Raw genomic sequence first — 27,479 nt, forward strand, 5'->3', positions numbered from 1 at the left:
TTCATTTTTATGTTTAATAGATTGCTCTTCAAATATGAGCATATTAGAAAGTAAATGACATATTTCTCCATGATGATTCTAAAATTTTCATTTTCTGCTTCAAACTAGAATTTTTTCACATTATGAAACTATAAAAATGGTCTTTTAGTTTCTCTTTGATGTAGATTACATTATCTAGAAATAGGATATTTCAAACCACTAGTTTGGTTATATTAAAATAATAAAGTTACTAGATTTCTTAATAGAGCAAGTCTGTTGATCTTACATTCTTAACCTTAACTTGTAGTAAATAATAGGGTATGTGGGAATTCTGTGGAGAAACAAAAATTAGGAGGAAATTTTTTACCTGAAATTTCAAAATATTGTCTCCTAGAGACAAACAGTACCTTTTGTTAGTGCTTTGTTTACTCCCTATTCCAGGAACTAGAACAGGATGTCAACACTATGAAAATTGTCAAAGATACAGCCCTGTCATGTTCTTTTCTTGCTCTAGATCTCAAAATTGAGCTAGTGTGCAACTGTGGGCACTGAATAAATTATATTCCTGCTGAGGGAAAGAAAGCATTTGAAGTCATAAGTCATTTCTCTATATGTACTTAACTATTTTCCCACTCCCCAATTCACTTATATATAACTAGAGGCCCAGTGCACAAAATTCACACAGTGGGGGGTTGGGGGGAGGTCCCTCAGCCCAACCTGTGCCCTCTGCAGTCCAGGAGCCCTCAGAGGATATCTGACAGCAGTCGGACATCCTTAGCGCTGCTGCAGAGGCAGGAGAGGCTCCCACCACCACTGTTGTGCTGGCCAGCCCCGAACCCAGCTTCTGGCTGAGCAGCACTCCCCCTGTGGGAGCACACTGAACACCAGGGGGCAGCTCCTGCGTTGAGCATCTGTCCCCTGGTGGTCAGTGTGTGTCATAGCGACCGGTCATTCTACCGTTTGATTGATTTGCATATTAGCCTTTTATTATATTGCATCTTATACTTAGGTGTTTATTTTTTTTAGGTTTTCTGGATACTTTGCCTTTTGAAAATTTAGGTTTAACTAAACATTCATCACAAAATACAGTTATATAAAACTTTTCCTGGTGCTTGTCTTTTTCTCTTCTTCACTAACGTGATTCTAATCACTAGAAATGTTCCTTTTGTTGTGCAGCACTGCATTTCCACATTTCAGGAAAGACTGATTGAAGCGGGTATGCACACCAGTGTTGGGACTCACTTCACCTTTGAGTTGCCTGCAAAATCAGGCTGATAAAAAGCGTTGCACAAACAACTGTTGGCATGAGAATTTCCACAGTAAATCATGTCCACTACGTATCAATGAAAAAGTTTGGAATTGGAGGGAAATTCTCAAAGAAAAAAATATTACAGTGACCAGTATGTGTTAAATTGTTACACTTTCTTCAAGATGAAAAAGGCTTGCAGTTCAGTTCAATAAACTCTTGGGTGCCTGCCATTGTCCAGGCATTGTGGTGGGCATTTGAAGCACAAAGATAAGTGAGGAAGTCCCTGCCTTGGGGAATGTCCAGTAGCAGATGCAGAAACAGCTTGTAGTATACTATGGCTTTTAAAATGAAAGATCCCAGAGTATTAGAATGGCACAGTCTTCAGTATTGCTGGCATGAGGTGAGGTGGAAATTGGCAGGAAAAGTTGGAAAGGGTGCAGGTGCCAGGTAATAGAGGGCTCTACATACCTTTCTAAATAAGTGTTACTTGGACCTAGTTTATGGACCTTATGCCAAGGCATGGATAATGGATTCTGTATAAATCATTGGCTAAAGCAGCAGTTCTCAACCTGTGGGTCGCGACCCCTTTGGGGGTCAAACAACCCTTTCACAAGGGGTCGCCTAAGGCCATCGGAAAACACATATATAATTACATATTGTTTTTGTGATTAATCACTATGCTTTAATTATGTTCAATTTGTAACAATGAAATTGGGGGTCACCACAACATGAGGAACTGTATTAAAAGGTTGCAGCATTAGGAAGGTTGAGAACCACTGGCAAAGATTTGAATGGCAAACACAGAGCTTAAACTAATGTATAATAGGGATGGAGAAGGAACAAATTCAGGAAATAACATAGGTAAGACCACTGCACTTATTAATTGGCATAAGAATAAGAAATTTAGTATGACTCCGGGTTTCTTTGTTTAGTAATTGGGTGGCAATAACTTTAATTGTAACCAAATTTAGGAGAAGGGGGAGAGGTATAGAAGGACTGAATGATTACAACCTATTAAAAATTATTTTTATCTAGCAATCAGTATCAATGCCATTTTTGAATGAGGCAATTACAAGATGATTGAGATCAGATTTTCTTGGAGAAAGGTATGAAAAGTACTATCAAGTCTTCTGAGCAGATACATTTACTCCCAGTTGTACATAGCTCCCAGCACTTAAGCAAGGCCTTCACTAATACCATCTCTAAGGTCTCTGTCTCCTAAGGCCTTAGGCGCTTCAGAATCCTTTATCTCCACAGAGACCAGTTCACGTGGGATAGAAGACCAGTCATAAGTCAGCTACACTAATGTGGGACTACAGAGAAATCGGTTTCATTCTAACTTATTCTCAATTATCAGAAAGTAATGAAAAAAAAAATCAAATGAAACAAATAGAAAGTTAATCCCAACCTAAAAGATGAGTGAGGGCTATTTTAGTACATATGCATTTTTAATATACTGGAGGCCCGGTACATGAAATTCATGCACAGGTGGGGTCCCTAGGCCTGGCCAGTGATCAGAGCTGATCAGGTTCCCCACCTCCCCCCTTCCTTCCCTTGCTGCCCACATCCACTGCTACCCACCCCCAGTTCCCCGTCCCAGCCCGGGGGCCCAGCCCTGACTGGGCGATCAGGGCCTGCAGGCTGGGGGCAGCTCCTACATCGAGTGCCCGTCACAGTGACCGTTTGTTCTGGTCGTTCTGTCATAATGGTCGCTTAGGCTTCCATATACCTATATCTATATATATCTATATAGATATATAGATATTTTTTTAAATATATTTTATTGAGTTTTTACAGAGAGGAAAGGAGAGAGATAGAGAGTTAGAAACATCGATGAGAGAGAAACATCGATCAGCTGCCTCCTGCACATCTCCCACTGGGGATGTGCCTGCAACCCAGGTACATGCCCTTGACCGGAATCGAACCCAGGACCTTTCAGTCCGCAGGCCAACGCTCTATCCACTGAGCCAAACCGGTTTCGGCAGATAGATATATAGATATTTTATTGACTTCAGAGATGAAGGGAGATAGAAACATCAATAATGAGAGAGAATCACCGATCAGCATACCCCACCCTGGGGGTCGAGTCTGCAACCCAGGCATGTGCTCTGACAAGGAATCAAATCGTGACCTCCTGGTTCAAAGGTCAACACTTAACCACTGAGCCATGCCAGCGGGGCTTAGTATCTTATTTACCATCTGATGAAATATAATGGTTTTAAGTCTTGTGAAACTGTTCTCTATCAATTTAACTTCTTACCCAGATATTTTAGTGCTTACTATGGAAAACAGAGGAATAGCGTGTTTTCCCTAGAGCAGTGGTCGGCAAACTCATTAGTCAACAGAGCCAAATATCAACAGTACAACGAATGAAATTTCTTTTGAGAGCCAAATTTTTTAAACTTAAACTATATAGGTAGGTATATTGTGATTAACTTAATTAGGGTCCTCCTAAGGCTTAGGAAGAGCCACACTCAAGGGGCCAAAGAGCCGCATGTGGCTCGAGAGCCGTAGTTTGCCGACCACGGCAGAGGAACTTACTCTGTAACAAATACTAAGGATTCATTTAGAACACCAGGAGGCAGGTGACCAGGACTCAGAGCTTGGGAGCATGAGCTATGTGACCTTGAGCAAGTTATTTAGCCTAGCTAAACCATAATCTTCCAACTATAAAATGTGGGTAGTAATTCCCACCTTCATAAGATAGCTGTACAGATTAAGTGTGATGATCTGTAAATGCCTACCACAATGTATGAAACAAAATATGCACTCACTGTTTAGTTATTGTCAATACAGAGGCAATTACTACTCAGGAATACCTCAAACAGAATCTTAGGGAGAGTCTCTCACTTCCCTTCCTGACTCAAGTTTGGAACAAATGTTGCAAAGTGCATAGGATTCAGTCCGTATAACTTCAAAACAGCCTAAAATGTCCCAATTGCCCCACAATACAGAAGCGACGATGGACAATGTTATGCATCCTTTTGCTTTTAAATTCCAGGGTTTTTTTCAAATATGAGAATCTTTTTCATTGCATTTAGTATGTATTTGATAACACCAGCTTTGGAACTAGGCTACCAACTTACACCATACACAGGAATAAACTCAAAGTGGATAAAAGTCTTAAATGTAAGTCGTGAAAACATAAAAATCCTAAAAGAAAATATAGGCAGCAAAATTTCAGACATTTCTCATAGCAATATATTTGCTAATACAGTGGGGCCTTGACTTACGAGTTTAATTCGTTCCGGGACGGAGCTCGTTAAGGAGCTCGTTAACTCAAATTACTCTATCAACTCAATGCAAAAAATCGGCTGAGAGACAGCTGGTATCTCAAAAAACTCGTTAGTCGGGACACTCATAAGTCAAGGCCCCACTGTACGTCTCTGAGGGCAAGGGAAACAAAGGAGAAAATAGACGAATGGGACTATATCAAAATAAAAAGCTTCTGCATAGCAAAAGAAACATCAACAAAATGAAAAGGGAGCCCACTGTAGGGGAGAACACATTTGCCAATGATACATCTGGTAAGGGGTTAATACCCAAAATATAGAATGAACTCATACAACAACAAAAGGAAAACAATCCAATTAAAAAAAATGGACAAAGGACCTAACTAGCCACTTCTCCAAAGTGGACACACAGATGGACAAGAGATGTGAAAAATGCTCAAAGTCACTGATCATCTGAGAGATGCAAATTAAAACGACAACAAGGCACCACCTTACACCTGTCAGAATGGCTACCATCAACAAATCAACAAATGACAAGTGCTGGGGAGAATGTGGAGAAAAGGGAACCTTAGTACACTTTTGGTGGTAAGCAGACTGGTGCAGCCACTATGGAAAACAGCATGGAGTTTCCTCAAAAAATTAAATATGGACCTGCCATTTGACCCAGTGATCCCACTTCTAGGAATATATCCTAAGAAACCCAAAAACACCAATCAGAAAGAATGTATGCACCCCTATGTTTATAGCAGCACAATTTACCGTAGCTAAGATCTGGAAACAGCCCAGGTGCCCATCAGCAGATGAGCGGATAAAAAAGCTGTGGTACATTTATACCATGGAATACTATGCCGCTGTAAAAAAGAAGAATCTCTTACCCTTTGAGGCAGCATGGAGGGACCTAGAGGAATCAGTCAGTCAGAGAAAGACAAGTATCACATTATCTCACTCATATGTGGAATCTAAAGAACAAAATAAACTGATGAACAAAACAGATCCAGTGACATAGAAACATGGAACAGACTGATGAATCTCAGAGGGAAGGAGGGGGTGGGAAGAGATTAACCAAAGAACTTACATGCTTACATGCATACATGCATAACCCATGGACACAAACAATAGCGTGGTGAAGGTCTGGGGTAGAAGGTGGGGCAGGCTAGAAGGGGTCAATGGGGGGAGGGGGGGGGGAAGGGAGCCATCTGTAATACTTTCAACAATAAAGATAAATTTAAAAAAATAGAAAACAAACAAAACAAAAACACAAAGGAAAAAATACCAAAACAAAAACACCCACAAACAAATCTCAGATCTTTCTCTTGTGAATTGCCCCAGAGTGTAGCATCCTCAAGGTGCCAAGTAGACAATACCAAATATTGGTTCAAGGAAGCCTCCTTTAACACAAAGCATTCTAGCCCTTTAAATCTCCTTCGGCTTATTTCCCTTAATGATCAAATTGGCCTTAGGACAGTCTGAGTTCAGAGCAACCAAAACAGTATGTCTTAGTTATACAGTGTCTTTTATTTATTATTTTTTAAAAACAAATTACGAATATATTTTAAAAATTAATTTCAGAGAGCAAGGTAGAGGGAGAGAGAGATAGAAACATCAATGATGAGAGAGAAGCATTGATCGGCCGCCTCCTGCACACCCCATACTGGGGATAGAACCCACAACCCAAGCATATGCCCTGACCAAGAATCCAACGGTGACCTCCTGGTTCATAGGTCAATGCTCAACCGCTAGCCATGCTGGCCAGGCTATACGACGTCTTTTACATACAACTGTTTGACAAAAATTAAATCTATTAAAGCACTTGGATAATAAAACTCACAGATCAAATGTTAAATGACTTCTTTCAGATTCAGGGGTCTTTATGCAGTAAGATGGCTAAAACTTATCAGATCCTGTCATGAGATACTCCAATCACAGTGGCTGCTCATTTCATTTCACGGCAAATAATAAACTTTCTTACATTTATGATAAAATAGTTTGGATATGGTAAAACCTCAATATGATGGGCTAATTCAGAGGAGGGGGGTGTCCGTTAAAGCTGAAAGTCTGTCATATAATGAAGTAGCTTTTCCCAATGCGTATGTTAAGAAATTGACAAATTAGTTGACCTCTTTTTACTCCACGTTTGTGTAATGAAAATTAAGCATGTATGAAAAGCTCAATTTCACAGAAGTTTTCTATGTACATTACTATAATTTTAAATTTATACGCAAAAGTCTAGTAAATGCGTGCACTCACCAGTCCCCGCAGTCACCGCGAGGGAACAGAGGCCCAGGACAGGCGTGGCTTGGCGCACGCACGTGGGAACGCCAGCCGGCACCTGTGAAAGCTGCTGCAGAAGGTCACGCCACGGGCCACGGAACCAGTTACCGCTGGGGATGCGGCGTGATCACGTGCTAGTCATTAGCCGAACATTGTTTACAAGCGGTGACTCGGCTTTCAATATGTAGGCTATAGGTGTAGATATGGAATATTTATTTACGTTGGCAAAATTATTACAGTGTTTTTTTCAACATATGTCCTGTTCCCTAAAGTTTGTTAAAAACACACACACACAGTGAATTAATAACAACAAAAAAAAATAACCTGTTAATTATAAGCAAATCTTGGTTAAAAGCATTTTAAAATGAACAGGGTGTTAATTTGCACATATGAATACAGACCAGTGCTGGGGTCCAGCCCCAGTGGTCCAGGGATTCCCTAAAGGTGTGGATGGAGTCGGCGAAGAATGTTTTACACGGAGACAGCGTTCAGAACTCTCTAGCTCTCTTTAGTCGCCGTGGATCTTCCTGTGCTGGGCTGAGGCCAGAGAAAGATCCTGAGGCAAAATGAGCCTTTATTTTATAGTCAGAGGTAAACAAGGTAGTGGTTACCACAGTTACACTGTTCTTGTGAGTTTCACTTGTTTTTGTTCTTGTTGCACTTCCTTCAGCCCATTAGCTTCCCAGGTAAGATCTAGGGAGCATCATAAGGTCAAGCCTAATTATGCTAAGAGGACTGTGCCCTCTAAGGTGGGACTTGTTTGTGACTTTGCCAGCAGGTCAGTCCGAGGCTTAACCCTATATCGGCTCCCCACAGACCAGAAATTTTGTCTGTTAAATTGAGGTCTGCAAAATCGAGGGTTTACTGTATGAATCGAGGGTTTACTGTATAAATTTAAAAGTGCGTAGTGCCCTAACCGGTTTGGCTCAGTGGATAGAGCATCGGCCTGCGGACTCAAGGGTCCCAGGTTCGATTTTGGTCAAGGGCATGTACCTTGGTTGTGGGCACATCCCCAGTGGGGAGTGTGCAGGAGGCAGCTGATCGATGTTTCTCTCTCACTGATGTTTCTAACTCTCTGTCCCTCTCCCTTCCTCTCTGTAAAAAATCAATAATATATATATATATATATATATATTTTAAAAGTGTGTAGTGAACAGAAAGGCTTACAGATCACTACCTGGTAAATGTCTCATGTGTGTCTGAGGGACACACATTATGTATCCACTGTCCTAGACCAGAGAGATCTCTGCATATTGTACACCAGCCAACCCCCTCTTACCTCTGCTACCTTGTGAGTGTACAGAACATCACCTTTGAAATCATCTTAGCTATAGGAAAAAATAAGAAAAATACAGAAATTCCTGGAAAGAGGATTGTATTAGGAGTTTTAAAAAATTGGTTCTTGTCTCCGTTCTGCCAACAAATAGTTCTGTGATTTTTTTTCCGTTTCATTGGTAATTATCATATATATATATATATATATATATATATATATATATATATATATATATATATATATTGATTTCAGGGAGGAAGGAAGAGGGAAAGATAGAAACATCAATGATGAGAGAGAATCATTGATTGGCTGCCTCTTGCACACCCCCTACTGGGGATCGGGCCCACAGCACCAGGCATGTGCCCTTGACTGTACTCGAACCCGGAACCCTTCAGTCTGCAGGCCGACGCTCTATCCACTGAGCCAAAGCGACTAGGCCATAGGTAATTATTTCAGTGTGACTGCATTTCTCTGCAGTCATTCCCTTCCTTGGGAATTTGCTACAAGGAAGCATTTGTCACCCCTGTTCACCTTTCCTCAATTTGTTCCTCTGTGACACAGACTCTAAGAGGGTCCATACCATTTAGCCCAACTTTTTTTTAAACTACAAACCTTCAGAAAAGTTTAAAAAATAGTACAATGCATATACATGTGCCTAGATTCAACAACTGTTACCATCTTGCCACATTTGCTGTATCTCTTTATGCAAAAACTTTTTTTTCGACTGAACAATTTGAAAGTAAATTTCAGATATTGATTCTTTATCCCTAACTACATCAACAGGCATCTTCTAAATATGAAGACATTCTCCTGAAAACCCTAAAATCACTATCAACTGAAGTGAATGAGCATTCACTCAATACATCGTTTAATATAAGGTCCATATTCCCCGGTTGCTCCCTGAAAACATCTGCTTTATTTGTTTTTGGATCCAGGGTCCAATCAAGGTTTACAACATTGTATTTGGTGGGTTGTGTTTCATTTGCTTCATGTGTTTTATCTGATCCAAAACTGTTCTCCCCCTCCTTTTTCTGTTTTTTATGACAATTTATTTTTGAAGGACTTAGGCCAGCTGCTGTGGTCATGCTTCCCTTATGCTATTGTATATAAACGGCAAGTCACTGAATGTGAATGCCAACGTGCTCGCCATTAACATTTTAAAAAGAAAATTAAAATTTTGGTTTGAGGTCCAAGTACTCTCTAGACTTCAGCAGGCAGGTTTTGGATGCAGCTGGAAAAAGGTATTTCCTGAGGAGCATTAAATTCCAAGTAGCTTCCTATCATCACCACTTCGAATGAATGGTTGGAAAGTAAATGATGTACTTTGCATTTTATTAAATATATTTTTATTGATTTCAGAGAGGAAGGGAGAGGGAGAGAGAGAGAGAGAGAAACATCAATGATGAGAGAATCATTGATTGGCTGCCTGTACGCCCACACTGGGGATCAAGCCCACAACCCCAGCATGTGCCCTGACCAGGAATCAAACTGTGACCTCCTGGTTCATAGGTCTATGGTCAACCACTGAACCATGCCCACCGGGCATACTTTTTATTTTAAAAGTTAGTTTTTGTTTCCTTCTTGTCTCCCTGTAGTTTTTTTGAGAGCTAGCCTCTTAACCAGGTTTATATTTTGCCCTATTTTTCTCTAAACTCATTTACATTTTACCCATTTGGTTTCTTTATCTTGCCTACTTATTTTCAAACAGACCAAGAATAACTGATCTTAGAAAACGGACAAAAACTAACTCTACACACTCACAGTGCCAGGAATAAGAAAAACTTTGAATCTTTTTTATTTATACTTCTTTGCTTGGATAAGCCTTATTTGACATAAAAGTTAGTTGTTTTTTTTTTAATATATATTTTATTGATTTCAGAGAGGGAGAGGAAGAGAGAGATAGAAGCATCAATGAGGAGAGAGAGTCATTGATTGGCTGCCTCCTGCCCCCCACCATGCCCGTCAAGTGCCCTGACCATGGATTCAAATCGTGACTTCCTGGTTTATAGGTTGAAGCTCAACCACTAAGCCATGTCGGTCTGGTGACACAAAATTTAGTTAAATGATGTATCTAGAGCCTCGAAAGTACACAGCCTGTATCACATAGAGTCCGAGATCTTGAAGACAATTTTAGAGAACCCTGCTTAACTGAAAAATAGTATTTGCTAATTTAAAAGGTCTCTACAGTGTATTTTTACAAATATTATTTGACTTGATCTTTATAACAACTCTATGAGGTAGTTGAGGAAGGTGGTGAAAACTCTCTTTTTCAAATAATGAAAGTGAGGCTCAAATAGGATCTCATGACCCTAAGGGAGAAAGATGGGATTTAAAGCTGGTTGTGGATTGCATACCAAAGGTATATTGTAATCTCATTTGACTGAAATTACCTCCTCAGTCGTTTAGAGCAGCAGCCGCCAACTTTTCAGACCTCACAGACCACTAGTGGTCCATGGACCACCGGTTGGCGACCGCTGGTTTAGAGTCTTGTATATTTTGGCAAAATCAATGTGTTTATCTTAGGAATATTACACTCCTACCATTAATAACAGTTCTCTGCTGTAGGAGTCCTGCATTATTAAATACCAAACCCCTCTGACTTTTGGAGAGACTCTGTTACCATAGAAATCTGGGGACATTATTGCTCTAAAAAGCAGCCACTCAACCTAATTGGTTCAAATACCATTAGGGCCATCCTCTGGTTTAGGCAGATATAAGAATGCCTCAACCCAATTTGTATGTCCTTCAATGAAGACTCAGTTGCATCATCTAGCATATCCTCTCCTGATACCTAATAATATTCGCTGTTAAGAGTTATGTTTTTCTTTCCACCTAAAAGGTGACCATGATCACCAAAACCATAAAAGGAAGGTCTGAAGGAATATCCTTCTGCTTCACCATGGGTTTGCCTATTTTGTTTATTTTGCTGATTATGAGACATTGATAGATTGGAAACATCACAATTGCCATTGGTTGTGAGTAAATGATATAATCATAATTATTAAGTTGCTCATTATGGACTCAAATTTCTACAAAGAGTATAGTGTATGTAATATTTATATACATACACACCTGGTTTATACATAAGTACACACATATGTTTGTTTTATTTTATTTTGTTCGCGTTTGTTTTATACTCAAAAGTAGCCCATACTGAGTGGCAAGAATATAATTGTTCTGAAAAGAAAAAGAAGAGTCTAACATTTAGTAACAAGTTTCTTCCTGAATTTTCTTAAATTCAAAAAAACAACAATAACACAAGAAAGGTTGCTTGTACTTAAACTGCAATTTTCTGTTTTTAATTTTGTTAGCATGTATTTCATTGCATTTATGAATAAGAATAGATAGCATATATACAAAAACCAACACTTGGGGGTAGCTGTTTACCTTCTGAGGTGTTTCCATATGGTGAATTCTCTTATTACTTGGCTTAGTCACGGCTCCTTCAGCTAATAACTTCGTTTAATTTTCAATATCTCTGCAAATCCATCTCCGAATTGCACAATTATGCCAGTTCTAGCAAATTTGAAACTGTATTTTAAGCAACCACCTTGCCTTAATGCCCATAGGCTCTCAGCTTCTGAGGGTAGAGACCAAGCATTGCTTGTCTCTGTGCGTCTAGCATAGGAAATGCCTAGAGCAGGTGCTCAACAAATGTTTGCTGAGCAGAACTGTCCTCAATGACCTAATGGGAAAAGAGAAGAAAGGCAATTTTTTACTGAAGTAACTGCCCCAAATAGAAATGAATTCAACCTTACATGGACTATATATACACTTAAACTCCCACAGGTAGACCAGTGAGCCTCTGCAGGTACAGTTTCTAACTGATCACTTGGTAGCAGGTCATTGCCCTCATCCCCAGGCTCAATCCATCTCTACTTTTGAACATCTTAAACCAAGTGCTTTCTCCTCTCATCATGTAACAAACAGGCCCACGGAGAGTTATTTTGGGTCAAAGATATATAAAATGTTGACAATAAAATTTTAAATGAAATGTTGTTCATCAAAGCTGGATTGTGATTTGCTTCCTATGACGCTCTTTAATTATGGATGGTAATTTCTTAGGTCTCTTTTACAACCCAAAATTCTCTCTTTTAACAAATGAAATACTTAGAACTACTTTGAGTTTTTAAAAATTGATGGTTGTTTTATATTTCACTAAGTGGTTTGTGTTTCTTCTAAATGTTATCCCCAAAGATGTGAACTGATTTTTTTGTGGTTCACATTTCTTAATAGCAGTTTTAATAGAAGTCTTAATAAAGATGACTAACCCTAGTCAGGTAGGACAAGAAGAGTTAATTTACAATAAATTACAATATTCGTAATTTATGGCAATTGTAAATATTAGGAAAGTTTTTTTTTTGTTAGGAGAGTTTTCATGGCTGTGTCGGAGCTTCCTAGTGATGCAGAATTGGTAAGACTTATGTGATATATAAATGTGTGACTTATTACACATCCTAATAGCAACCATGTGATAAAAAAACAAAAAACAAAATGTAAACAGCTTCTCCTTGCATCAGATGGTCATTTAGAAGAATCACTGCCTTCCAGGATCTGAATAGCATCCTGTCCCTCAAGAAAATGTTAAGTCCTGGTCCCATCCAAAAAGCACACAAAAAACCCCTCAAGATCAACTCCTCATTAAAACCCCCTCCCCCCAAAAAAGTATATAAAAATACTGAAATAATATTCTCACAAAAAAGCAAAGTCTGAGTTAGAGAGTAAGTATCAAGTACATGCACAAAAGCTTTCATTTCACCCGTATATGAATGGCTCTAGAGAAAGATACATGGGAAAACCACCAACTACATAACACAGTCTTTGCGGCACCTAACCAGGGGCAGGGGGAGGAAATAAATAGTTCATAGGGCAAATCCTCTGTCCCACAGTCCAATCAGGGAGATCCCACGGTGTCACTAGGCAGTAAACGTCCACATATCTTTTCAGGTAAGTTCCTGAGAGCTGGACGGTTCTTCCGCGTTTCTCATCTTGCTGCTTCCAAATGCCACGTGATTGCCTCCGGTGTCTTCAGCCCGAAGTCAGCCATCCTGCAATACAAATCAGAACCTGGTGCATGGCTGTGTCTCATTGAACAAAATAAGAGTGTTCCTAGAATGCTGTTTATTTGAAGGACCATCTCAAGTGATCAGAATCTGTACTCTCAAGATTTAGAGAGAATAAAAGATCATGTATCCACCCAGCACATGAAATCTTAAAGGCATCCATACAGAGGCTCCCACCCAATAAGGATGCTTGCCAAGAAGGACACTTCTGCCTAAAGGGTACTCGGTCCCTGAAATATCCCTTGTGGAGGTTTCCCTGTTATTTTATTTTATTTTATTTTATTATTTATTTATTTATTTATTTATTTATAGTCCTCACCCAAGGATATTTTTTTCCATTGATTTTTTTTTTTTTTTTTTTTTTTTTTTTTTTTAGAGAGAGAGAGCATGGAAGGGAAGGAGGAAGGTGAGAGAGAAACATTGATATGAGAGAGACACATCAATTGGTTGTCGCATGTACACGTCCCGACTGGGGCCTGGAATCGAGCCTGAAACCAAGGTATGTAGCCTTGACCAGAATCAAACCCGTGACCCTTCAGTCCGAGGGCTGACACTCTAATCTAACCACTGAGAAAAACTGGCCAGGGAAAGGTTTCCCTTTTGGAAATTCATAATATACAGTACATTAGTATAAGGATACTGAGAAAATTTATAAAGGAAAAAGATCTATATCTATACCGATATTTACTCTACCATAGAAGCTCTTTTTCTGAGATTTCAATAACAGCCACATTGCTCATGGCAATGGCCTCTGCAGGCTGAATTGGTACTTGGAGTGACTAGTACAATTTCAGGCACCATCTGATAAATCTAACACTGATTCCTCACTGCTTTTTGGATTGCAGACCTTCTTAAGAAACTCTGCCCTGAAGTGAGCATAGGTGCATATATATAATTTTACATAAATATAATGCACTTTCCTGAATTCCCCAAAGCCTTTTTTTAGATCCCAAGATTTTACCCTACGATATCTTCCTCTATCATGAAATCATGATTTTTTTCCTATTCACCTTTATATTCCAAGCTAACTATGTTAGACCATTAAAAGAAATACTGGATAGGACTGAAATATTTGCCAAGGTGATTAGTAGGGGAACATTAACAATAAAGTTGGGCTCTGGCTGGTGTGGCTCAGTTGCTTTAGCATCGTCCCATACACTGAGAGGTTCCATACCAGGTCACAGCAAATGCCCAGGTTTTGGGCTCTCTCCCCAGCAGGGGACGTGTAGGAGGCAGCCAATCAATGTTTCAATCAATCTTTCTTTCTTTCTTTCTTTCTTTCTTTCTTTCTTTCTTTCTTTCTTTCTTTCTTTCTTTCTCTCTCTCTCTCTCTCTCTCTCTCTCTCTCTCTCTCTCTCTCTCTCTCCCTTTTCCTTCCTCTCTCTCAAATCAATAAAAATGTATTAAAATAAAAATAAATGAAGTTGGTATTGAAAATATACAAAGACAGAGAGTAAATTAGTTGGTTACCTAGGGCAGGGTTAGGTGGGGAGATGAGAAATGACCTCTAATGGGCACAAGGTGTTTTTGTTTTTTGGTTTTTTTTTGAATGATGTAAATGTTCTAAAATTAGAATGTAATGATGGTTGTGCAACATTGTGAATATACTTAAAACCATTGAATTATACACTTTAAATAGGTAGATTTGATAGTATGTAAATTATATGTCAGTGAAGCTGTTTTTTAAAGTTGATGTTATAAGAGCCCCGGCCAGTGTTGCTCAGTTGTTTGGGCATCATTCCATGCACTGAAAGGTTGCTGGTTCGATTCCTGGTCAGGGCACATGCCTGGGTTTCGAGCTTGATCCCTGGTGGGGAGTGTGCAGAAGGCAGCTGATCAATCTCACATCAATGTTTCTCTCTTGCTCTCTCTCTCTCAAAACCAATAAAAAATATTAAAACAAAGTTGGTGTTATAAGAAAGAAACAAAATGGCTCAGCAGGAACTTACAATAAACTTCATATGACTGAGGCTATGTGTGGCCTCCTTATTGTCTTCAGTGACGAAGGAACTAGAGGAATTTTAATTAAAGGTCATTGGAGTTTTTCTTATCCTGGGAAACTACGGAGACTATGTGTCTAGGTCTCCTGAAGGGTGTGGAATGTGGAGGGCCACCCATAAGAATAAAGAGCACTGGCTTGATCCAATAGGATCTCTGCCTAACCCAATATTCGGTTTATGAGACGATTCAATAGGGAGACGATGGCTGCCCTCCATGACACTGCTTTGAAGGTTAGGAATATGACACCAATTTTCCCAAATCCCTTTTCTTAATACACTATGAATTGTTGACTAATACATTTATCTAAGTCCATGTTGAATCAATTTATAGTTTCAGCTTGCTCTAACAAGTTCCATATGCTTCCCAATTTGCTTTGGATGATTTGAGTGTAATTTTTGTGTGGAGGCAGAGTCTGGCTTAGAGAACCGTGAGGTCCCCATGTCTCATTCTCACCATTCCCTTCTTCATGAGGCTGTCAATGCCTCCTTTTATTTATTTTATTTATTTTTTAAAATATTTTTATTGATTTCAGAGAGGAAGGCAGAGGGAGAGAGAGATCAATGATGAGAGAGAATCATTGATCAGCTGCCTCCTGCACGTCCCCCACTGGGGATCAAGCCTGGGGTATCAAACCTGGGACCCTTCAGTCCGCAGGCCGACGCTCTATCCACTGAGCCAAACCAGCCAGGTCAAAGCCTCCTTTTAAAATAGGGGTAAGAGTTTCCAACTCTCCTTTATCACTTCCACTACCTCCTGATTCTAACTTGGAAAACTAAGCTGATTAGTATAGCACACCGGTATAATGTATACACGCAACAGTCATGGGTCCCTGGGACATCATCTCAGTACACAGACATGGCCACCTTCACTAAGTCTTAGGACTCATCCAGTTCAATTTTATACATGATGAAACAGGACCAAAGAGAAAAAACTATGTTGCCCAAGGTCACATAAACAGCCAGTGGGAAAACCAAAATGTGACATGTCTTGATTCCCGACCATTCTGCTTTCAAAACTACCAAACCGCCTCCTGAACTCACTGGAACACTCATCTCAGCCCTGCCAGCTTCTCTTCTGATTTATTTGTGGTTTGACCCAGCACTGACCTCACCATCCTGTCTGGTTTCACCCATGTCTGCTTCATCCTGGTCAGGCTCAAACTCGGTGCCCCGGTCAACAACATCCACGCCAGCCTGTACCCTGGGCTTCTCATTTTCCCACTTGGCAAAGCCTTTGTCCTTTGCTGCTTTGTCATGGAACTTGGATTTCATTTTGGGGAAGGTGTGGGACCCTGAGTCTCCCCAGCCAGCCTCTGACCACACAGGCTCAGTCTGGGTGGCCTGGCTGGTGGTGGCCCGCTGCAACCTCACGGAAATCTTGCGAGAAGAGCCTGTAACCAGAGTGATGGCTCTGCTGTCCAGGTCTTGGTGTCCAGCAGCGACATCAGGGAACTCGAACACCTCATCCTGCACTGCAAGGGGAAAAATTATTGTGGTTATTGGGCATCTGATTGCTTCGTAGCAAACCATCAAAGTTGGTACAAACAACAGGAGTCTGACAGGTCAGGTCCCAGAGCAAGAGGCCAGAGGCAGAATGAAATTGGCTTCAGGTGAATTGCATGCTAGACCTGAAAGCAGAGGGAAGTGAGGGAACTCAAGGCCGTAGCCACTGCTGCTCACCCTGAAGAATGCCTTGGTGTTTATAATGACTCTGACCAGGTTTAGATCCAGAACCCAACTGAGGTCCAGGCGTGGGAAGGGGAGCAGAGAGAAACGGGGGTAGTAAAGAAAGTAGAGGACATTACCTGGGGGCAATGAGGGGCTTCCAGGCAGCGACCCATGACCACTGCTCAAGGAGGGGGCCCGGGCGAATCTCCTGCAGGCCAGAACCAGGAGGTCTTTGCACTGCTTGTGACAATTGGCTCCGCAGTCTGAAAAATCCCAAAGCATCACAGACGGTTAGTGAGAACCAAGTGCCTCTGGTGCTGACTGGGTGTCTAGGGTTGCACTTGAGCTGTTCACCCTCCCCTCCCCCATCCTGGATTCTGTGTTGACTCTCAGAGCCCGATTCAGGCTCACAGGGTATGTCTAGGGGCTGGAAAAGGGCCAGTGGGACTCTTGCCAGTCTGGAATCCCTGTAGTTCTCTTATATTTGTTCAGGTTCTTTTTCTACACAGTTCATTGAGGTGCTGGGAGCCAACAAGCAGGGGCTAGGTTGGGTGAGGAGTTGCCTTTGCCCCAAACTAAATGCAAGCACCGTGAGCCTGGGGTTCTTTCCCAGGCCATAGATTCCCCACAGAGAGGCAGAATGGGGGCCAGAAGTAGAGTCTGTGAAATTTCCCATTAGAATGCTTTACTTTTTAAAAAAGCAGAATATTAATTGCTACTTGGTGTAGAAATTTTTCGTCTGATGCCAGTCCTACATTTCCCTTAGATTCACTGAGCAGATAGGATAATTTTAAAGAGTATATTTCTCTCTTACCATCAGAGGACCTAATGATTTCCAATACCTATTTTCCCCAAATGGTCTTATTTCAAATAGTCTTGTAATGAATGACATCACAGAAAGATCAAGTTGTAAACACATGTTCAGTCTATTTTAGTTTTTTCACTCTCTGTGCCTTTAAGAGAAAATGCCATATGTACAAAGATGACCCAAGAGTTTAACTGATATTCATCTTCATAAAATTGTGTGTGTGTGTGTGTGTGTGTGTGTGTCTGTCTGTCTGTCTTTTAGGGTACAAGGGACAGAACCAGGATAAAACTAATGGGCATAAGATACTGGAGTATCTTTGCTGCTTGAAAGTAAAAATCCAAGTTAGACTAAGACACTGATACAAAGAACTAAAGGGAAGAATTTTGAGCACTAAAATGTGGCTCCCACTGAGATTAAGGGAAGTGTTCTGTTCACGCAAAATGAGGGCCAAACACCGAAAGATGACTAGAGAAAAAAGCATCACAAGGGACCAAGAGTAATCTGAAGGCATCCTGTGATCAAGATGTCTCTTTCTGTTGTTTCGTGGGAGGCAGTTAGACAGGCATGAGCAGAGCCAGGACAATGGGCCAGGTACAGAAGCCACCAGGGTGGAAGGCCCTGGGTGCCTAGCAAAGGGCAATTACAGGATGGGACCTCGTGCCCAGCATGACCTTTCCTCCCCTAGCACATTGGTGGTCATGCCATTCGGATCCCCTGGCCTTTCCTCCCTAGAGGTAACATCCTGGCCTCAGTTGTATTTCAGCTCCATCCAGAAAAGCAGCAAAACCAGACCAGTGACACCAAGGCTGACCTCAGGACCAGCTGCATTGAAATATGACCCCTTTGCCCTGGTGCCAACCAATCAATCAAAGGAGAACCTGACCCTGAAAGGACACACCTGGAAAGCTGCTGAATATTCTGAGATCTTCCCCTGGGACCTCCCCTAAAATCTCCACCCTTAAACCCTTAAGATGGAGGACCCAGCCCCTCTCCCTTCTGGGGGCCCTGCGGAGCCTTTCCTTTCCTCCTCTCCTCCCTCCTCCTCCCCCGCCAGGCAAGTCACCTTTACCTTCCTCACTTCTAAGCTCCCAGGGCCCTTCTTTTGTCTCTATAACTTGTTTCCTAAGCCCATTTCTTCTATGAATTACGTCTCCTACTTCTGTGATTTTCCACATAAATGTTCTCTTACAGTTGGAGTCTTGGCTCTGAATTATTTCCTAGCCAGAGCTCAAGTACTGAGGTTGCTGAACCCAGGTCTGGTCCGACCCCACCAGTCTAGCACCTGATGCCGTTCCCACAATCACCAACAGTTTTATTATATTTTTCAAGAGCATGATCAGGTTCTTAAAAGAACCAGTGCCAAGAGTCTGCATAAAATATTCAGCCATTTCTTAAATCAAATATCAATCATGTATAATAATCATGTTACAAACAGCAAACACAGTCCTAAATGCCTAGTAATTTGCATGTGTTTACAATCATCACATATGTATTTATTCAGTTCATATATTTTAACTAAATGGGGGAGCTATGTGAATTAATTCATTGAAAGGGACAAAAGTACATTTTAAGGTTTCTCTTCTCATCAATATCTGTGACTTACTAGGGAAAGGAATAGCTCTGTGAGAGTGGAAAGCAATGCATATGTATTGATTATGTGTGTGTTTTTCCCCTTGAGGGATAAAGTTCTTATACAATGCAGCAGTTCAGCAAGGCCTGTCCCACTTCAGAATTCCCACCTTATTTGATGTGTGCTGATAATTATGAGCATGCTATTTTATTTTTTTAAAATTCTTTATTAGTTAAGGTATTACAAATGTGTCCTCACCCCCCCCCCCATTAAACCCCTATCCTCCCCCCCACCCCCACTCATGCTCTCATCCCCCTGTTGTCCATGTCCATTGGTTTAGCTTATATGCATGCATACAAGTCCTTTGGTTGATCTCTTCCCCTTGCCCCCACCCTCCCCTACTTTCCCTCTGGGGATTGATAGTCTGATCGCTGTTTCTCTGTCTTTGGATCTGTCCCTGTTCATCAGTCTATGTTGTTCTCTATACTCCACAAATGAGTGAGATCATGAGGTATTTATCTTTCTCTGACTGGCTTATTCACTTAGCACGATTATGAGCATGATATTTTAGACGCGGGGGCTAGATGTATGCGGACTGATAGAAGTGTGTGCTTCCTCTTTAACAAGCTATGAAAACCCAGTCTGGGCTCCCCCAAACTCCGGGGAGTCCTTTCCTAGACACATTAACTCCTCAGTTGCCAGTGGCCCCAAAGACCCAAGTTCTCCTTCATGCCAAGAGCTTTTGTGGTTTCATCAGACACATTTGATTCTTGTCCCAGATGTCACCTGTAAAAAATGTTAACACAGTAACACGTATTTACCTTTGCATTTGTATCCTTGCTTGATAATGCCCCAGAGCTGTAACAAAAGACAAAGGGATGTCAGGGAATCTGAAGAAAAATCTGGAAAGAAAACAAGGCCCCGAAGAAGGAAGTCCTGGGAAGCGTGATGACTAGTGGAGCACAAACAGGATGTAGCTGCCCCTGACACCCTTCCTGTCAGATAGAAGAACCCTCCCCCAGCCCGCTCCAGCTGGGTGATAACAGGAATTCTGCTTCCCTTTTCTGTCTGGGAGCCAAATGGGAGCTGGGATGGGAAACTGACGGTGGTGCATTTATTGGACTTTAGCACCTGCACTCTCAGCAAAATTCACGGGGGAGACTTTTTCTGTCTTTGGCTTTCGTCTTATTCATGCTGCTCTAGGTGCCCGTTGCAGGGAATTAAGCAACCTAAGCAGTGCACATCCCACTAAAGCATTTATATTTTGCCAGGTTATTTTCTGAGTAACATTAGTACTTCAGCAGAAGAGGAAAGGATCTACTATTTATTCGTGTATTCATTCTCCGCATTTGCTCAGTGTTTGGCCTGAGCCAGAGCTGAGGGTGAGGGTGAGGGATGAAGGATGCAGAAAAGGCTCAGATTCTGCCAACCAAGTAGGAAGTGAGATGCAGGAAGCGACGGAGCATTTGCCCAGGCAGTTCCGGGGCATCTTCCTGGTGGTGTCATACTGGAAACCGTGAAGAAGGGGCTTTCCCGTGTTCTTTCTGTGCCGGTCACAGCACTTGCATGTGGGTTCCAGGGACACCAGGAACATACAGTGTAGATGAATGAAACGGGCTGAGCTTAAGCGGAGGAAGCTCCCCCGAACCTTTTACTGGTTAGGTTAGGTGACTGATATCTACTTAATAAAATAATTTGGAAAGAAGCCGGGCTGGTGGCCTCCTGGGGCTGATGGAGATGTCACTCACAATGCACTACCGGGAACAATGCCCTGAGTGTAGGCATTATGGCCCTCTGACGGGAATAAGTAGCCGCCAATGTGAAGTGATGCAAGGGCATTCTAAAGGCTGCTCCCTTACCCTCCTTCTGACAAGAAACTCCCTCCAGGGGAGAGTGATTCCTTTGAGCCTTAAAAGTTATTTGGTTCTTCAGATTACATTATTAAGTTGCAAATGACTCCTGGGACAGGGCAACTTGTTACCTTGGGGACAAGAAGGATTATTAAGACAACTGATGGGGCCCAGCTGGTGTGGCTCAGTGGTTGAGCATGACCTATGAACCAGGTCACAGCTCAATGTTTGATTTCCAGTGAGGGCACATGCCAGAGTTGCGGGCTCAATCTCCAGTGGGGGGGAGGGGTGTACAGGAGGCAGCCGATCAGTGATTCTCTCTCATCATTGATGTTTCTACTGCCTCTCTCTCCCTCTCCCTTCCTCTCTGAAATCAATTAATATATATATATATATATATATATATATATATATATATATATATATATATATATGGCAACTGCCTGGTGGCAAGGCCTCAGGTGCCTAGGGTGACTGGGCAAGGGCGGGAGGAGACAATACAGCAAAAGCAAGTGGGTGGTCAGGGCAGAGACATCATGTCAGAGCCATAAGGACCATCAAGATAATCTCTTTTGTTCCTTTTTTATAACAGGTAAGTGTGATGATCCAGGAAATTAAATAAGTTGCAAGGTCCCATGTCTGGGAAACTTTGTAGTGACAAGAAATTATTACCTCATTGAGTCCTTGGTAATAGCACTAACAATAATAATAAGGATAGCTAAGGTATATTGGAGTCTTGCTATGGGAGAAGCACAGTTTTAAGCTCTTTATGTGTATTAACTCATTTGATGCTCAGTCTCCCTGTGGGATAGGAAATAATAATTTCCTCATTTTTACAGATGAGACTGAGCTACAGAGAGGTGAATTCAGCTGGCCAGGCCTCATAGCTAGTAAGCAGGGAAAGAACAATGTGTCGCTTGGAAGAAAGACAGGAAGCCACTGCTCCTGGGTGCCCTGTGTGGGGACCAAAAGCCACTGATTTAGGACAAGAAAGGGTAAGCGTTAGGAAGCATCCTACCATCCGGGTATGACGTTGTTAGCATAGCTGCAGGGACTGCTGAAGGAGATACAGGCAAGCCCGAGTCCTCTCAGGAGGGGAAGTCAGGGTATTGCTTGTTGCCTCCTTGCTTAGCAACTAGGAGACAACACTGGGCAGGAAGAGGCTCTGGGTAGTGAGCCAGCCAAGGACAAGGAGAGGGTGACCTCATGTAGATGAGTGAGTAGGAGCACTTCCCACAGTCCTTTGATTGGAGACCTCAGGCTGCTATAACATTTGGGGGATTGGTTGTGATGTGAGGAGCACTGGACCGGGAGTCAGGAGACCTGGAGATGAGTCACAGACCTGCTGCTAAGGTTCCATGTGACCTTAGGGAAGTCACTTAACTCTCCAGACCCTGAAATAAGGGAATTAGCAAAAGTCTTTCAGTTCTGGAATTCTAATTTTAAAATAAGTGTATTTTAAGTACTGTCTGTTTATCTTTCTTACCCTTAAAATGGAATTTGTTTCGAAAGCAGGTGGTCCAGTCACTGATAAATGGTTCCTTACATCCCCCTACAAAGCCTTTCAATGATATATCTAGAGAGTTTTATTTATTTTAAATATGATTATATTGATTTTAGAGAGAGAGGAAGGGAGAGGGAGAGGCATCGATATGAAAGAGAAACATCAACTGGCTGCCTCCTGTACACTCCCTACTGGGAATTGAGCCCAAAACTCTGGCATGTACCCGACTGGGAAACAAACCAGAGACCTTTCGGAACACAGGCCAACGCTCAACCAACTAAGTCACACCAGCCAGGGTGAGACTTATGGTTACAAATCCCTTTGAACCCAATGGGCTTTTAAAAATGTTTGTGAGTAAAGATCAAATCAAATTGTATCAACGATTAAATATCTTTTGAAAAATAAAATAGGGACATTACAATTTTAATGATTTAATTTCCATTAAACGCCAACAGTATCAAGGAACACTAAAATATATAAGATATATATTTACTCTGAGCTATGTGACACACAACATGACAGGTAAGTATTAACCCCCTTTACAGATAGGAAAACAAAGAGATGGTCAATAACTTGGTCAAGAACAAAGGGTGAATATAAGGGACAGAGGTGAGATTCAAAGCCAGGATTCCTGACTCCAAGTCCATAGCTTTCTACCTCAACCCAGCCGCATCAAGAACCTAGCGCCAGCAAATCTGCTCTGATGAGCTGGGGAGAGGAATGTGGATGCACCCCAGAAACACTGCCTTGTTGTTTCCACAGAACTGGTGACAGTCCTTTTCATGGAGAGACATCCGGAAGGACTGGAGAGCAGAGATAAGCTCCTGAGATTTGATAAGGGCCTTCCAGCTCTCACAACACACCAAAAGACAGACATCTCAACCTGACTTCCGGCTGGTCTGTGCCATGGCCTAACAGGTTCACTGAGCCTCACTCTGCAGTTGAGAGCTACACATGGCCTCATCCCACTTCAGTGCTTTTCAGGTATACATATGTGCAAAAATTCCCACCAGAAAAGAGAAACACAAAAAAGGAGACAGATTTCTTTTATGATAAAGTGGTCTGGGAATGCAATTCCAGTGGTGAAGCTCATAGAAGCTCTCTTTCCCTGGGGGTGGGGGGTGGGGCAGAGAGCTTGTTAGGCTGGCCTTGCCCTTGACAACATCAACTGCTGTGACCAGTTGGGGCCATCTTTGAGGTAACCACTGCCTCTTGTTTATCCATTGTCAGAGTGGTATGTGCTTAAACACAGAATCCTGTCTTTGGGGCCTCTCAACGCTAGTTCTTCAAGAACGGGATGGGGAAAATGTCATTTAGTAGTAGCATATACTATCAGCTATGAATTCAACATGGGTCAACAGTGAATGAAGCTAACGTAACCGAGCCAGGAGCAATAATCATATTCACTTGGCTGCTGGGCCACTCTTATGTAGAGGACCACATTTTCCATCTTATTGTAACTTGGGCATCAACTAGAAGATGTCCAGGGCACAAAAGTCTTTGTTTAATACCAGGATCAAAGCTGACCTTAGTTTCCCAAAGACTTATCAAATGTGGGAAAATGAAGTGTGTAAACTTCATTGGTTGCAGTGGAGTGGGTAGAGCACAGGATTTAGGTGCTGGACATTTAGACATCTGAGTCCCGGCTCTGGTCACTACTGGCTGTGCAATCCTGGGAAACTTGGGTTATCCTCTCTGGACCTCCTACCTTCACAGGCAAATTGGGAGAGTCAAATGTCCATGTCACAGCTAGTAATGAGGATTAATTACACTCATGTCTACGGAAGTACTTCAAGTGCTGGGTAAATGTTATATCCATCCTCTCTCCAAAAAGGTCTTTTTCCTTTTTGAGTTATAAATTACTGAGCCATGCCGTGATGGATTTCTAGTGACTGACACCATATGAAATAAGAACTGGGAGGAACTGGCTAAGATGAATACCCTCCTTAATTGCACCACTTATGAGTATTAGTGATGAATGCCAGGGCTCATTGGGTGGAACGTTTCCCTGGCAGGGAGTAAGTAGGAGAAATTGCTCACTCGTGTTAACAGGCTCACCAGTCTTCCCTATCTTGGCTAGCCCTGCATTCCTAGAAAGAATATAACTAAACCTGCAGATCTTGCTTTTGTTTTTTTATGTAAGTTTTATTTTTAGGGAGCCACCATGTTTAACTTCTGATCCAAGGCAGTCAACGGGTTCTGTTTAGTGAGCCTTCTCAGAATGCAGCACAAATAACTACAGACAAGAGGAACCAATGGGAGACAGACTTACAAATCCTGCACAGTGTTCGCAGAAGGTTGGCTTGAGATAGGTCATCTCCTGAAAATTATGGATAAATCCTGGTCCCATTTTACAGTGTAGTTGGGACTTAGCTCTCAGGAAGTAAGCCATCATTTCATCTTTACTTATTAGGCCATCCCTGTGAAGAGAATCAAAGAAGGGAGGGATCTTTGAATACCATATTGCAAAGTGGTCGTCACACTTTAATCATTTACTCCCCCAAACCTTTGTGGCTGAAAGCAGGTAAGGAAGGTTCACTTCTCTGTTACGTCTGAAAGGAGGAAAGGGCCTCTCATAGGTTTGAAGCGCCAAAGGCTTTCTTAGTAAGCAGGTGTGTGTGTGTGTGTGTGTGTGTGTGTGTGTGTGTGTGTGTGTGTGTGTGTGTGTCCTGTGCACCGTAGCACAGAAAGTCTCCTTTATTACTAAATAGGAGCTTCCAGGAGGACATCTCCTTTCTACCCCTTGCCTTGCAACAGAGTTTGCAAGAATCAGACTGCAAGAGGAAGGCAGAGAACTGATCATTGGACCCACCATTCTCATGTTTACTCAGTGTGATGCCATGCAAGCCACTGCCATTGGTAACCCTCTCTTGGAGTCATCCTCTCTCAGAGGAAGTCCTTCTCCCATCCCCCCTCTCCAGCCTCCCCAGGTTCTGCTCCCTCTCTCCGCCCACTCCTCCTCTGCTTACTGATATGCCCAGGACTTCCTTCCTAAAAATGTCTTTCCTCAGTCCTGACGCCATCTCCTATACTTGTCTTTTCTCTCTTCTCAAATTCCAAAATTTCTCAAAAAGAGTATTCATTAGACATTTTTTCCATTCCTTCCATTACTCTTTACACCATATGATCAGGTTTCTAACCTTACCATTCTATTGAAACGGCCACAATGACAGCCTCAAGTAGCCTTTTCTCATTCATTGAGCTTGTTTACCTGAGGGCGGCATGTGACAGTGTCTCCTCCAGGGATGCCTGTGTTTCCCTCCCTTTCCATGATCCTCCTTCCCTGGCTCTTCTGCAGGACCCACTTCTTCATTTTAGCTTCTACATGAGGGGAGGGGAGCCCCCGAAATCACATTCCTCGGGCCCCGTCTCGGCTCTTACGCCTGGGACTCCAGTTTACTCCACTGGGCTGAAGACATCACATTCTACATCTCCAGCCCTGACTGTTCCCCTGGATCTTGGTGCTACATCTTCAGCAACCTGCTAGACTCTCTTCCTGGATGGTCCACTTTCCTCTCAAAATAAACATCTTTGTCTGACCAAAGAAATCATATAAGCTATGAATACTTCAAATCTTCGTTTTTTGGGGAAAAAAAGTTATATATCTGCTGGGAAGTCTCAGTTACATCTAAAATATCAGCAGAGAACAAGGAATAAAGACTGGGAAATGATTTTAAGTTTATGTCCTATGTATGTGCTACTCATAGAAACAAACAAAGGGAAGAAGTGGGCAGCTTGTGGGTAACTTAACTTTCATAAAGGAAGTTTTTGTTTTTAATAATTTAATTCGTTTAAAAGTATTATTTGTTCTAGATATACAATACAGATGAATTAAGTTTTTAAGACATTTATGATAAAGTACGAAGGCTTTCCTTGGTATGTTGAACTACATACAGTTTTAATTTTTAAAAATTTCTTACACCAACAAAAATATTAGAGGAATTTAATATGATATAATGTGGACATATCACCAATATAAAACCCTGCATTTCATTATGGATGGTTTTTAAACTATGAATTAATCTCAGATAATTAAAAATTAATCAAATTATTAATGCCAGGCTTTCTAGGAAATTATTTTTTAATCATTTTTTTCAAAGAGCTGGGTTTTAGCCTCTACACTCATTTAATTTTTCAAGAATTATTTGAAGATAAAGAAAATTTTTGTTGTTGTTTATCAAGACAACCTTTGAGCTGGCAAAGGAAAAACAAAAAAGGATAGGTGTAGTCTTGGCTATCTGCAGCCATAACCTGCTCTCATGAAAACCACAATCAAAAAGTAAAAAATAAAAATCTTACTTTCTTGGTGAGTTTATAGATTGCCTACAGGTTCGCTGATGCTGAGGACTGTACCAGGCCAGCCCTAACACTATTTCTCCTCTACTTTTTCTGATGGAGGTTTCGGGGTTGATGAACTAGCTAAACAGTAGAAATAATGTGGGAAATGGAGAGCTGGGCTAACTTGCAAGTGGGCGCTTGTACTCAGCACTGACGATGTGAACTGTCCTGCGATTCCATCCAACCAGTCATGTTCATGGCCACCAAGAGAAAATTCAGTGAAATGTTAGATTCAGCAACGCACTAGGATGGAAGCTGTCAAGATGTAGACGAACCACTTCCTTGTTCTCTTTTGATAAAAATTTTCTGCTTCAGGAAAGTTGCATTAAAATATAACAAAATCAACACTTACTGATCTTTGTCCAGCACACAGAAGGAATCCAAGAAGGGAAAGTTGGCAGCTATACTTTCAAAGTCCTCTTGGGAGATGTACCCATCATGGTCATGGTCATAGTTTCTAAACACAGACTACAAAGAAAAGACAAATATTTATTGAATGACCACTTATAAGTCAGGCTCTGAACTTCTTATTGGGAAAGCAATGATAACTAGCATATTATTCTTTCCATCAAGAAGCTTAGAATCTCATGGGAGATTAAAAAATCAAGAGTCTTCATGGTGTAACTAGATAAGTGCAATGCTAATGATAAAAACAGTGCTATGGGGTGGG

General features: G+C 41.6%; 1 protein-coding gene across 8 annotated transcripts in view; it reads right to left on the minus strand.

Moving 5' to 3' along the window:
- Positions 1-11,142: 11,142 nt before the first annotated feature.
- The window catches only part of RASGRP3 (RAS guanyl releasing protein 3), a 107,375-nt gene continuing 91,038 nt past the window's right edge, over positions 11,143-27,479 (minus strand). For all 8 annotated transcript variants that reach the window (XM_036334883.1, XM_036334890.1, XM_036334888.1 and 5 more), the window contains 6 exons: positions 27,162-27,277; positions 24,744-24,891; positions 19,939-19,975; positions 16,877-17,002; positions 16,179-16,543; positions 11,143-13,056 (listed from right to left, as the gene is read on the minus strand). In XM_036334883.1, the coding sequence (XP_036190776.1) occupies positions 13,048-13,056; positions 16,179-16,543; positions 16,877-17,002; positions 19,939-19,975; positions 24,744-24,891; positions 27,162-27,277 (801 nt within the window). In that variant the 3' untranslated portion in view covers positions 11,143-13,047. The remainder of the gene's footprint in view (positions 13,057-16,178; positions 16,544-16,876; positions 17,003-19,938; positions 19,976-24,743; positions 24,892-27,161; positions 27,278-27,479) is intronic.

The sequence above is a fragment of the Myotis myotis genome, unplaced genomic scaffold, assembly GCF_014108235.1.
Source record: "Myotis myotis isolate mMyoMyo1 unplaced genomic scaffold, mMyoMyo1.p scaffold_m19_p_14, whole genome shotgun sequence".
NCBI classification, from domain to species: Eukaryota; Metazoa; Chordata; class Mammalia; order Chiroptera; family Vespertilionidae; genus Myotis; species Myotis myotis.